Source organism: Myotis davidii, unplaced genomic scaffold (genome assembly GCF_000327345.1).
Source record: "Myotis davidii unplaced genomic scaffold, ASM32734v1 scaffold642, whole genome shotgun sequence".
Lineage (NCBI taxonomy): Eukaryota > Metazoa > Chordata > Mammalia > Chiroptera > Vespertilionidae > Myotis > Myotis davidii.
In genome coordinates this window covers 2,484,222-2,498,337 of record NW_006293957.1, presented here as the reverse complement: position 1 = coordinate 2,498,337, position 14,116 = coordinate 2,484,222, and the positions used below count along the sequence as shown (strand labels likewise).

Sequence of the window (14,116 nt, the reverse complement as noted above, 5' to 3'; positions counted from 1 at the left end):
CCTGAGTATTTCACTTCAGCACTGCGCCTCCTCTGAGTCTGGGTATGATATTCTCTTTCCTTCTAGTTGTAGAATTTCCACTCAGCCAGCCTCCCTGTGGTTCTGGATGATGTCCGTTCCGTCTTTTAGGTGTAATTTGAATTGGTTGTTCGAGGCAGCAATCTCTGGTGTTAACCTATGCCGCCATCTTGGTTTCTTTCCACAACAGCTTTATTTTTAGAATTCATCAATATGACTCCAGAATTAACACCAAAGGCTAAGGCAGCAGTTTTCAACCTGTGGGTTGTGACCCCTTTGGCGGTCGAACAACCCTTTCACAGGGGTCGCCTAAGACCATCCTGCATATCAGATATTTATATTACGATTCATAACAGTAGCAACATTACAGTTATGAAGTAGCAACGAAAATAATTTTATAGTTCGGGCACAACATGAGGAACTGTATTTAAAGGATCAGAAGGTTGAGAACCACTGGGCTAAGGTCTGTGTACATTATGACAAAAAAAGGGGGGGGTGGCGGGGAGAGGTTTGGCCTTTAGAGCAGGGTATAATACTGACCCAAATAGAAATATAGAGCAGAGGAGAGGATAGAAAACCCAGAAGTATGTGCTGAAATGTCTACTGAAAAACAACTGGACACAGAAGGATTTTAAAGTAAATGTTGAGAAAAACTCTGTATTAAGGATCAATTATTTAGTTTCTTGCTTTATACTATAGTAAATTCAGATGCCTGAAGAGTTGAGTATTTTTATTAGAAGAAATCTGCAGCTAATATTTTTAAGTGTCACAAGAAACCTATAGGAAAGGATATCCTGATTCAATATGTACAAATGAAATACTTTATTTACTTTAAAAGTCTAAACAAAAGAAATATGTAAATAATATTTGCTTATAATATTACAGATCTATGCATATATCACAACATTCCAGTCAATTTTAATGCATGGTAGATTTTTCTGTTTTAAAAATGTCTTTGTCTCAACCATCTGTTAGAATCACCTAACCTCTGAAGCACTTATTTAAAATTAGGCTTTGTGAGTGCATTTTTTAAAGCCTCTCAATTGTAGCTTGAATCATTGGGTTTTAAGTCCCATAGGTGAATTTTACAGCATTACTTAAAAATTATTCTCAGTGCACATTCCAGAGTCTGTGTGATATGATACGGTTTTTCAACCATATTTTTTTAAAGTTAATTTTTGAAAATAAAATAAAAAAATGAATCTCCTTCCGCTAATCCAGCGGTTCTCAACCTGTGGGTCGCGAACAATGAAAATACATCCTGCATATCAGATATTTACATTACAATTCATACAGTAGCAAAATTGCAGTTATGAAGTAGCAACGAAAATAATTTTATGGTTGGGGGTCGCCACAACATGAGGAACTGTATTAAAGGGTCACGGCATTAGGAAGGTTGAGAACCACTGAATCCCTTTCCTAAGATGCCTCCTGTGATTTGCTGCAGCAGATCTGAAACACAAGGCAGCTTTGTTGACATCACTGATGATGCTTGTCAGCAGAGGCTGGTCACCACTGCCAGGTTTTTGTTGTTGGTGGTCACTTCAGGTGTCCATGTCCATTGTAGCTGCTCTGGAACTCATAGGAAAACCCCAGTTTCTGCAAAGTCCTAGAAGAACCACATGGGTAAGATGGAGTTTGTTATAGGGTTCTCCAGCAAGTTAATATGTACAAGAGTTAGACTATTAGAACAAAAGTTTACCTATGTGCTGTGTCCAGAAAGTGGAAATTGTTTGCTGACAGTAGTCCCTAATACTCTTAAGAATAAAGGAAGTCGTATCTATCTGTTTGAATCTTTAATAAAATGCTGACACTTATTTAGCTTAAGGTTACCTGTATTCAGAGTTTAAAAATCCTAACTAGAGCTTGCTGAAACTGAATTGCTCATGTTTTATACAGTGATGTGTAGTATTTATATTTTTCATTTATCATGTAAAATGCATACAACAGTACCCATCATTGATCAATAAATGTTAGGTCCTTAGTATGTGTAATGTGAATCATGAACTTTGCATGCATGATTGGAATTCAGACTTTTTTGAAAAAGAGGTTTTCTATTTATTTTAAGGTTTTATTACCCCCTGTAATGCTTAAAGATGCTTTTCTCAAACTGTTTCCTTATTTTGGCTTGGACACTTTTCAACTTAGTCACGGTATAATAGAGAGTACTACCATTGGTCAGTGCCAAAGGCATTTGGAGGAAGCTGGTGTTATTAATTGATTCAGTTAGAGATTATATTCCTATTCTTTAATCTCTTATGCTTTGATGGAAATATTTTTTTTTATATCCTATGTCAAAACTGCTAGAATGTTAAAAAAAATTAGGTTTTTTTGGAGGCATAGCAATAATTTAAACATTAATAACTTCCAATTATTTTTGGCTATATTATAAATTTATTTAGAATATTAATTTTCAGTTTTCAAAAATATTGGCTTGGTATATGGGACTTTCACTTTCAATTGATTTCCAATCTTAGTACATCCTATAAAATAAAGAGGTAATATGCAAATTGACCATCACTCCAACACATGAGATGGCTGCCCCCATGTGGACACAAGATGGCTGGCAGGGGAGGGCAGTTGTGGGCAATCAGGCCATCAGGGAAGGCAGTTGGGGGGGACCAGGCTGGCAGAGGAGGGCAGTTGTGGGCGATAAGGCCAGCAGGAGAGGGCAGTAAGGGGCAATTGGGCTGGCAGGGGAGCAGTTAGGCATTGTCAGGCTGGCAGGCAGAAGCGGTTAGGGGCAATCAGGCAGGCAGGCAGGCGAGCGGTTGGGAGCCAGCAGTCCTGGATTGTGAGAGGGATATACAACTGCCCGTTTAATTATTGTGCTTATATCTTGTGTATCTTCACTAAATTATTACCTTTGATCTGTGCGTTTCTGAGAATAACTTCTTGCTATAATTACGGATTTTTTCCATTCCTCCTTTAATGCTGTGAATTTTTGTTTTAGGGTCTTCAGGCTATTTTATTAGAGCAGTAATGCTCCCTTATTTGTGGTTTTACTTTCTTCAGTTTAAGTTACCTGTGGTCAATTGCAGTCCAAAAATATTAAATGGAAAATTCTAGATATTTTGAGAGAAAAACAACATTTGCATAATTTTTTACAGTATCCTATCTAATAGAGAAACATGGTAATTAGCCATACAACCGCTACCCTCCCCATTGGCTAATCAGCGAGATATGCAAATTAACTGTCAACTAAGATGGCGGTTAACCGCCAACAAACATGGTGGTTAATTTGCATATGTAGGCACAATGCTGGGAGGCGAAAGGGAAAGGACAGAAGAAGCCCCCTGCCACTGATGGTGATCCGAAATCCAGGGGGAAACTAAGACCCGGGGGCAGGGCAAAGACAGCCCTGGGGGCCGCCTTTGCCCTCCCCCACAGCCGTGATCAGAGAACCCGGGGCCTTTGCCACCCAGCCAGTGATAGCGGGAAGCAGGGGTGGAGCCCACGATGGGAGCTGGGCAGGGGCAGAGCCGGCAGGCCTGGGAGCTGGGGGTCCCCTGCCTGGGCCTAACGCCTTGGCCAGAGGCATTAGGCCTGAACAGGAGCGGAACCAGCCATCGCGGGGTGGAGTCAGCAATCTTGGGTAACTGGGGGTCCCCTGCCTAGGCCTGATGCCTTGGCCAGAGGCATTAGGCCTGGGCAAGGGGGGAGCCTGCAACCATGGGGAGCTGGGGGTCCCCTGCCCAGGCCTAATGCCTTGACCAGAGGCATTAGGTCTAGGCCGGGGCAGAGCAGGAGATCGAGGGGAGCTGGGGGTCTCCTTCCCAGGACTAATGCCTCCACCAGAGGCCTTAGGTCTGGGCAGGGGCGGTGCCAGAGATGGTGGGTAGCGGGGGCAGAGCTGGGGATGGTGGTACCTGGGGGTTCCCTGCCCAGGCTTGACACCTCTGCCGGAGGCCTCTGGCCTGGGCAAGGGGCCGATGCTGCAATTGGAGGGTGATGGGGGTCAATGCCTCTGGCCAAGGGGTCAGGCCTGGGCAAGGGGCCAATCTGGCAATTGGAGGGTGATGGGGGTCAATGCCTCTGGCCAAGGGGTCAGGCCTGGGCAAGGGGCCAATCTGGCAATTGGAGGGTGATGGGGGTCAATGCCTCTGGCCAAGGGGTCAGGCCTGGGCAAGGGGCCAATCTGGCAATTGGAGGGTGATGGGGGTCAATGCCTCTGGCCAAGGGGTCAGGCCTGGGCAAGGGTGGAGCCCGTGATCGGGGGAGATGCGGTTCCCCTGCCCAGGCCTGAAGCCTGGGCCAGAGCCATCAAGCCTGGGGCGGGGGTGGGTGGGTGGCCAAGCCGCAGATTGGTGTGAACTACAGAGGAAGCACCTTTTCTGACCGCTCATTGGTTAAGCTCCCTGTATGCCACTGGTAATATTCTTAGTAACTTGGGTAATAAGAATCCAAAACGGTGATCTAGGGTTTTTCACCACACTCCTGGTGAAAAAAACAAAGGTCTGCTGCTGGAGGGCTAAGAAATGTCATATCCTGCCCTAGCCACTTTGGCTCAGTGGATAATGCCTTGGCCTGCCGATGGCAGGGTCTGGGTTCAATTCTGACCAAGGGCATGTACCTAGGTTGCAGGTTCCTTCCTGGCCGGGGACCAGGTCAGGGCTCATGCAGGTGGCAACCAATCAAAGTGTTCCTCTCATTTTGATGTTTCTCTCTGTCTTTCCCTTTCTCTTTCACATTCTCTAAAAATCAATGGAAACATATCCTCAGGTGAGGATAAAAAAATAATAAATTATTATTATATGAAAGACACATCTTGAAAATTTCTAAAAATAGTTGTCATTTTTTCATGGTGAAGGGACTGGAGTCTGTGTTGATGAAAAAACCTTGCTGGCTGTGGTGACTGGCAGTGGCTGCAGCAGTGGGGTGATGGGGCTGGTGCCTTCCCCTGATCAGCCCGGTCACCTCCCACAAAGGGAGGCCAGACTGTGGCTTAGGCCCGCTCCCCAAGGGGAGCTGGGAGCAGGCCTAAGCGATCAATAGGACATCCCCTGAGGACTCCGCGTATGTGAGAGGGGGCAGGCTGGGCTGAGGGACATCCCCCCCCCCCGTGCACGAATTTCGTGCACCGGGCTCCTAGTATTATTATAATTGTTCTAAATATGCTAAGTGTTCGGCCATTCATTTGATCGTTCAACCAGTCACTATGACATGCATTGATCACCAGGGGGCAGACGCTCTGACCGGTAGGTTAGCTTACTGTTATATATAGGGTTAAGGACTATCAGGTTTCAGGCATCCACTGGGGAGTCTTAGAACATATTTCCCTCAGATAAGGGGGAACTACTGTATATAAATTTTTATGATTGATACATTTTGGTGGATTGTTCCTGATCACCAATTAAAGTCTTAATTTATCCTTATTAATATTTTCATCTTTAATTCTGCCTTGTCTCTTGTTATAATAATATTGGTATATCAGTTTTATGTTTCAGGCATCCACTGGGGAGTCTTAGAACATATTTCCCTCAGATAAGGGGGAACTACTGTATATAAATTTTTATGATTGATACATTTTGGTGGATTGTTCCTGATCACCAATTAAAGTCTTAATTTATCCTTATTAATATTTTCATCTTTAATTCTGCCTTGTCTCTTGTTATAATAATATTGGTATATCAGTTTTATTTTTTTGATTGTTGAGATTTATATGTAATTTCTCTTTTTGTTTGCTTCAATTGTCTTTTTTTCTTTCTTTCTTTCTTTCTTTTTTTTTTTTTTGTCAGTTCTTATATTAGTTTTCTAGGGCCTCCATGACAAGGTATCACAAGCTGGGTGGCATAAACAACAGAAATTTATTCTTTCACAGTCTGGAGGCTAGAAATAGGGAATCAGAGGTCATGAGGGCCATGCACTTTGAAGGCTCCAGGAGAGGAATCTGTAACTTGTGGTGGTTGCTGGCAGTCCAGGGCATTCCTCCCTTGTAGGTGCATTTCTCCCCTCTGCTCCATCATCCTGGGACCTTCACATTACCTGTGTGTCTGTGTCCAAATTTCTCTCTCATAAGGATCCCAGTCATTTTGGATGAACTCAATTTGATTACATCTGCAGATACCCGATTTCCAAGTGAAGTTACATCCACAAGTTCTGGGTTAGCCTGAATTTCTGGGAGAACATTATTCAACCTAGCAGTTCTGTTGAGGTATAATTTCCATGCAGTAAAATTTAGCCTTTTTTATTGTACAGTTCTGCGAGCTTTGACAAATGCATATAATTATGTAGTTTTTACAGTCATACCCTCAAAAAATTCTTTTTTCTCCTTTTTTAGTTGATCCCTCCACCCACTGCTAACTCCTAGAAACTGCTGATGTGTTTTATGTCTCTGTAGTTTTGCCTTTTCAAGACTGTCACATAAGTAGACAAGACTCTAGCCTTTGATTCTAATATTTTTCACTTAATATAATTCATTTCAAATTCATTCATTCTGATCCATGTATCAGTAACTTGTTCCTGTTTTTTCCTGAGTAGTATTCCATTGTATGCATGCATCCTAGTCTGTTTATCCATTTACCAGTTGAAGGATAGTTTTGTCACTTTCACTTTTTGGCAATTAGGAAAAATCCCTATGAACATTCACACGCAGACTTTCCTGCATGCATGATTTCATTTCTCTTGAGTAAATACCAGGGCTGGGATTGCCAGGTAGTATGGGAAGGATACATTTAACTTTTTAAGAAACTGCCAAACTGTTTTCCGAAGTAGCTATGTTATTTTGCATTCTCACTAATGATTAATGAGAAGTTCCAGTTGTTCTGCATCCTTGCCTACAATTGCTATTAATAGAATTTTTCAAAAGCCTTTCTCCTGGGTGTGCAATGGTATCTTATGATAGTTTTAATTTGCATTTACCTATTGACTAATGATTTTGAGCATGTTTTCTTACGTTTATTTGCCATTCATAGATTTTTTTTTGGTTAAGTGTTTGTTCTTTGGCCCATTAACAAATATTTTGACAAATGGAATTCACTTTTGGCATCTCTATACTGTTGAGTTAATGAGGTTGGTTAAATACCCTGGACCTTCACATTTTCATTATTTTTGTTACTATTGTTTAAAAAATAGCTAGCAATTTATAAATATTCTCTGTGAGTTAGTCACCTGCAAAGTATTTTATCTGAATTATTGCAGATATTTTCTCCTATTTCATGGCTTCTTTTTCATTTTGCTAATAGTTTTTCAAAGAGCAGAAATGAAATTTATCAATTTTTTATGATAATGTTTTTGGTATCACATTTAAGAAATCTTTGCCAACCCAAGGTCAGAGAGATTTTCTATTTATTTGGAGAAGTTTTATAGTATTAAGTTTGACGTTTAGGTCTACAATCTGATTTGAGAATTTTTGTATATGATGTGAGGTATGAGAAAAATTAATTTTATTGCATATGGATGTTCCAGCACCATTTGTTGAAAAAACTATCCTTTCTCTGTTGAATTGCCTTTGTATTTTTGTCAAAAATGCCCTTGAACATATATGTGTAGGTCTGTTCTGTACTCTATTCTAATCCTTAGATCAGTGTTTGTCCTTTTGCCAATGTCACACTCTTGATTACTATTGATTTTACTAGTGGCCCAGTGCAAGAAATTCGTGCACATTAAAAGGGAATTAATTAGAGGAAATATTTTAATATTGCTATTTTCCCTTTCTTTATAATAGAAGTGTCAGAGATGAAGGAAAATTAGTAAAATGTATATGAAAATCTCCCTCCTGTTAGAGTCTGGGGTGTGCCACGGGACCTAGAGTCAAGTCCCTGCCCACCACTCGCATGCACTTCGAAAATGCAGGAGACCCAGACCCGCCGGCCCCACCCCCGTCAAACCCCTCTAGGCGGGGGGCACAGCCTCAGGTCCCCCAGCCTGGTGCCAGGTGGGAGGCGCAGTCTTAGGTCCCCCATCAAGCCCGTCCAGGTAGGGGGGCTCAGCCTCAGGTTCCCTGGCCCGGTGCCAGGGTGGGGGCGTGCAGCTTGAGGTCCCCTGTCAAGCCCTGCTGGCGGGGGGCAGGGGCGCAACCTAAGGTCCCCTGGCCTGGCACTGGGGTAGGGGGGCATGGCCTGAGGTCCCCATCAAGACCCTCCAGGCAAGGGACACAGCCTGAGGTCCCTCAGCCCGGTGCTGGGGCGGGGGGAGGAGGGGTGCAGCCTGAGGTCCCCCATCAAGCCCCGTGGGGTGGGGGCATGGCCTGAGGTCCCTCGCCCCGGCCAGGCGCCATGCAGCCTCAGATCCCAGTTTTCAGGTCAGGATGTTATGGTGTCTGGGCTAATTTGCATATGCCTCTATTATGTAGATAGATTAATTTGATTAATTGTTTTCTCTAAGATTGTGTAGAAATGATATTACTTCTTTAAATTTTGGTAGAATTTGCCAGGAAAATATTTGCCTTCAATATTTCTCTTAAGGAAGGTTTAAACTATGAATTCATTTCACTAATAATCATAGATCTACTCAAACTGTTTCATTTTGGATGAGTTTAGTTTGTGGTTTTTTGAGTAATTTCTTCATTTCATATAAGTTGTCAGATTTGTGTGCTTAGTCACTTAGTATTATTGCCTTACTAGCTTTTAGTGACATCAATAATGATATTTCTGCTTCCATTTCCTGATTTCTGTCTTCTATGTCCCGGTAAGGGTCTGATTTGTGCTTTCTGTCTTTTGCTCTTTGGCAGTTTTGCTAGAGGCTTTGCAAATGTCAAAGAACCTTTTTTTGGTTTATTGATTTCTCTCTTTGTTGATTTTCAATTTCATTAATTTCTGCTCTTTATTATTTTCTGCTTGTTCTGGGCTTATTTTGCTTCAGTTTTGATTTGACACCTTTCTTTTAATATAAGCAGTCTTATACAGTAATTTTCTCTCTGTGCACTGCTTTAGTTGCATCCCACAAATTTTGGTGTGTAGTGTCTTCATTTTCCTTCAATTCAAAGTATTTTTTTGTTTACCCTGAGACTTCTTCTTTTGACTCAGGAATGTTTAGAAGTTTTTGTTTACTTTTCAAGTGTTTGAATAGTATCCTTCTGTGACTGATTTCTAGTTAAATTCCTTTATGTTCAGAGAGCACACTTTGTCTATGTTCTATTCTTTTAAATTGAGCTTCTCAAATGTGAAGGTTCATGTCTTTCACCAAATTTGAGGTTTGTTTAACCATTATTTCTTCAAATATATTTTTCTTAGTAGGCTCTATTTTGGGGGAGAGGTTGTAGGTTTTTTTGTTTGTTTGTTTGTTTTGCCAATCTTTATCTCTTTGTTGTTCAGGTTGGATGATTTCTGTTGATCTACCTTAAAGTTCACTCTGTCATGTACTTAGTCCATCTCATGTATTTTAAATTTTTGATTATTAAATCTTTACTGTTCTAAATTTTCCATTTGTTTTCACTTTGTGTTATTTCTTTGCTGAGACCTTCTTTTTCAATTCCCTTCAAGAGTTCACCCTTACTTTTGGAGAATTTTTATAATAGCTCTATTAAAATCTCTTCCAGTTCATCCCAACATCTGTGTTATTTTGGCATTGATGTTTGTTGACTGTCTTTTCCTGTGAATTGATATTTTCCTTGTTTGTATGTTTAGTAATTTTGGTTCTTCATTTTGTTTAAATGTTCTGTAGAATATTGATCTTTATTTTTTTACAGCAGACAGTTTGCTTGGGTTGAGGCTACAAGTTCCAACTAATCACTTTGGGATTGTGGTTTTAACAACAATTCTGTTTTCAAAGGCTTTGCCTTACTCTTCAGCTACTTTCTGAGTCTACGCCTTGCAGAGGCTAGTTTGGGTCCTGGTCTTCATTTATTGCTCAGTGTTTGATCTGATGTTTAGAATCAGATCTCAGAAGTGCTGCCAAGGAGAGAATCTAGAAACTCATGTACAACTTCCTGGAGTCGCTTTCCTGAGCTCCTGGGACTTTGCAACCTCCCTGGTGGTATCTGAGTCCCTGGACTCCTGATTTTCCTTCCCCCTGAAAACTGATGTTCACATTTCCCGTTTGCTGCATACTTCCCACAGCTACACACACGCTCAAGGCAAAATGATGTCTCTCTCATTCCTTGAGGTTCCTGCTTTGCAATGGGCAGAAAGATGCTATCGATGTTTGGAATTAAGTCCAATGTAAAAGTCCCTCTTTTCTCAAATATATACTTGTATGTAGGCCTGGCCCTGGTTTTATATGTCAAGGCATTTACAGCAGAGCTGAACTTTTTACTGACATGAGTCTTATAAAATTTTTCTTTAAAAAAAAAACACCGCAAAAACATTTTTTAAGGTGTTGTTCTGAAAATATTTGTTATTCATTAGGTCATTGCCTCCCTTCTCAAGTCAAATTCTGGATGTCCATGTGATACCACCAGTAAATGTCATTTATGCCGGAAATTTGGCAAATGCTTATTTTTTCACTATCAATCAGTATTACCAATTGAACTTTTCTGTATATACATTCCTAGGCCCCATCCCTTTAGCTTCTGATTTAGTAGACGTACAGCACAATAAATAAAGAAGAAAATGACCTACATGCTTATGTCTCCTGTTTTGGCACTCTTGTTTCAATGCCAGACATTTCCGTGGTCTGGAGATTTCCTTTAGGACAGATATGTCTGAGAAGATTGCGATCATATTGTTCCTTGAAGGTTGTCAAATCCCTGGTTTCCCAAGGTAGCTAGCTACCATCTGAACAAACTCGGTTCCGACCCGCAGTTTTCCTGCCTTGATGAGGGGCTCAGCTTCTCCCCATATCCCAGGTGTGTTCTTCACTGGTTCATCATTCTTGAGGTTGTCTGTGAGTCATTGAACATGCATTGCTTAGTTGGTTTTTCCCAAACCATTTTGGCAAGGGACTTAATATTATCCTGTCGTTTTCTTTATTGTGTTTAAGGATAAAAAATTTAATTTTTTCAAATTTTAAAAATTGAGGTAGAGCATACGTCCAGTACTGCTTAACATATATCAATCTTAAATCTACAGCTGGGGCTCTGCATAAGCATGTGACCACACACCCACCCTGCATGTGGTTTCCATCACCCTGGTGGTTCCTTAGTGCTCCTTCCCAGTCAGTGACCTCTTCCCCTGAGTCAGTCTCTGTTCTTCTGATTTCTAACACCATTAGTTAGTTTTGCCTGTTCTAAGACTTTATATAAGATGCAGAATATATATTCATGTATCTAGTATTTTTAATCAAATGGTTTTTATGGCCAATCCTTGCTGAGTTACTTAATATTACTGTTTCTGTCTCATTTATACCCCCGAACACCACAGCTAAACCAAAGCAGATTTAATTTGACTTTTATTTTACATTTTTCATAGGTGAGAGAATCTTAAAATTCTTTAGAAAATTTTAATATTTCTTTTCCCATTCTAAAAGTTTCAGAGGTGTTCTGCTTCGCCTACTCATCTTATATAATAAAAGTGTAATATGCAAATCGACTGAACAGCGAAATGAGTGGTCAGCGGGGGGTGCGGCTGGCAAGCAGGTGGCACCAGGCCAGCCAAGGCGCATGCCAGCCAGCAGAGGGAGGAGACAGCAGTGGAGAGGATGTGGGATGGAGGGGTGGAGCTGCTGCTCGCCAGCCAGCGCCATCCCCTGATCAGCCTGCCAGGTCACCTCCTGCAGAGGGAGGCCAGACTGCGAGAGAGCAGCAGACCAGGCTGAGGAACCGCCGCCCCCCCACCCCCGCAAGTGCATGAATTTTCATGCACTGGGCCTCTAGTATATTATGTTATTTATTTCTACAAATTTTTCTTGCCCTAGCTCTTTTTTTTCTTCTTCCACATTTTTTTGTTCCTTTTATTGCTTACCCAAGGATATGTTTTTATTGATTTTAGAGAGAGGAAATGAGAGAGAGAGAGAGCGAGAGAGAGAGAGAGCTCCCTGACCGGGGATCTAACCCACAACCTAGGTATGTGCCCTGATGTATGGGATGACACTCCAACCAATGGAGCCACCTGTCCAGGTGTGTTCTTCCACATTTCCTTCTACAAGTGCATAGAGATGAAAGGGAGATTTCTACAACTTGTTTTCTATTTGTTCTTTGCCATGCTAGCATTTTGTCTGGGGTGAATTAAGGTCAACTGAATGCCCGCAGTTATGTATTAATCTCTCTTTTCCTTCTCTTCCTTCTGACAGCATGATGGGAGTGGATCATTGCATGATATCCAGCTATCATTGCCATCTAGTCCAGAACCAGAAGATGGCGATCAAATATACAAGGTATGACTAGGTGGTCATGCTGAATTTTTCAAAGTTCTTTTTATTACTAAAGTTGTAAAACAGCAATAATTAAAACATTTACTAATGAATGTTTTAAAACCTTTGGCTTTGCTGTTTTGAATTTTAACAAGCTTGCTTTTAACTTTTGCTACCTTATTAAGTTAAAGTGAAATCCCTGTAGGGCTTTAATTTGAATTTATTTCATCAGTTGAATAAGCATTTGTTCCTGTGTTACCACTGGCACAGGATTCTTTTTTTTAATCATTAAATTTTTAAATTATTTTTTATACTTATGAATAACAATTTAAAAATATGACTACCAATAATAGTTAAAATGGTTAATAAGTACTTATATACCATATCACATATCATAACATTGAAGAAATATACTGAAAAGGAAATTATTTTATCTTTTTTCATGTTTATAAATATAATTATAGAATGCAGGTATATTTTAGTGAGTGAAATTACATTTTGTTATAATGCTCATCTTTTGTCTATTTTTAGTTAGAGAAAGCTTTTTCCTTTGCAACTATTTTTGAAGCATATATTTATTTTTTAAGTACATACAAGTATTTCTGATTTATTCAATTCTTGATTTATAAATTTTTTTGCCATTACATTCTACTTTCAGGGTATGCTAGTCAGTGTTTGTTAGTCATCTGTAGTAACAACCAACCATGAAATATGGGTGCCTTACAATAAGAACAGTTTATTTCTCACCTGTTATTTCTTCACGTGGTACATATTGGATATAGGTCAGTTGGGACTCAGTTTCCTCTGTCTTCTTCATCCTGGGGTCCAGGCTGAAGGTCAGCGCCTACCTTGGACATGGTGTTTTCATACTTGAGGGGAAAGAACGCTGGCAGAATCGTGTGGAGTCTGCTTGGATGTAGCATGTTACTCCCACAAGTCAAGTGACCAAGCCTGCTGTTAGGGATCAAAGAAGCATAATTTTCTCACAGGATGTAGACTGACTTATTGGAAACAAAATTGTATATAAAACAATCAAATCAAAAGAATATAGAATAGTAGCCACACTGTGGCTTTTCAATATGTTATACATCTCTTCCCATCTCTCCACTTGCTCACATTGTGACTACTTGTAAGGCAGCCGGTCCCCAGCAGAACATTCTTTAAAGAGCCGAGAACATGCACACCGTTGAGAAGCACTTACTTACACAATCCCTGATTATCACACAGTTGACTTTTTTCCTGCATTCATTTTTGTGAAAGTTTTTTACATGTAAAAAAATTCGTTTTAAAGAAAAAGTTTTCAATGTCAACTTTTTTATGCAAGTATCTTCATTTTTCCCCACAGATCTTCTTGTTTGTCTATGGTAGACACATTGTTACACAGTATTTATTTATTAAAGAGAGTGGAAGGGAGTGGGAGAGACAGAGCGAGAGAAACCTCAATACGAGAGACACATCAATTGGTTGTCTCCTGTACCCACCCCAATGCGGGGGCTGGGGATCTACCTTCAACCTAGGTTTGTCCCCTGGACCAGAATTGAACCTGTGACCCTTCAGTCTGCAGGCTGGTGCTCTAAACACTGAGAAAACTGACTAGGGCATTATTTCTTTACCTTTTAGACAGTAACCCATTTATTTATTACTAGAGGCCCGGTAAATGAATTTGTGCATGGGTGGGGTCTGGCCGTCCCCATCGCTGATAGGTGTGGGAGGGCTGATTTGGGGTGGGGCCAGCTGGGGGAGGGGCCGCAAGCAGTTGGCCAGCCTGCCGCGCCCCTTCGTTGAAATCCCAGTTGAACTCCCAGTCAAACTCCCCATTGAGGGGACAATTTGCATATTAGCCTTTTATTATATAGGACTAGAGGCCCGGTGAACAAAAATTTGTGCACTCGGGAGGTGGGAAAGGGGGGGTCCCTCGGGCGGACTGTGT

The 14,116-nt window shown here is 41.0% G+C and overlaps 1 protein-coding gene across 4 annotated transcripts in view; it reads left to right on the top strand.

Annotated features, from left to right (window-relative positions):
- CCSER2 (coiled-coil serine rich protein 2) overlaps window positions 1-14,116 on the top strand; it is a 185,112-nt gene that overhangs the window by 121,445 nt on the left and 49,551 nt on the right. For all 4 annotated transcript variants that reach the window (XM_006767912.2, XM_006767913.2, XM_006767916.2 and 1 more), the window contains one exon: window positions 12,127-12,210. In XM_006767912.2, the coding sequence (XP_006767975.1) occupies window positions 12,127-12,210 (84 nt within the window). The remainder of the gene's footprint in view (window positions 1-12,126; window positions 12,211-14,116) is intronic.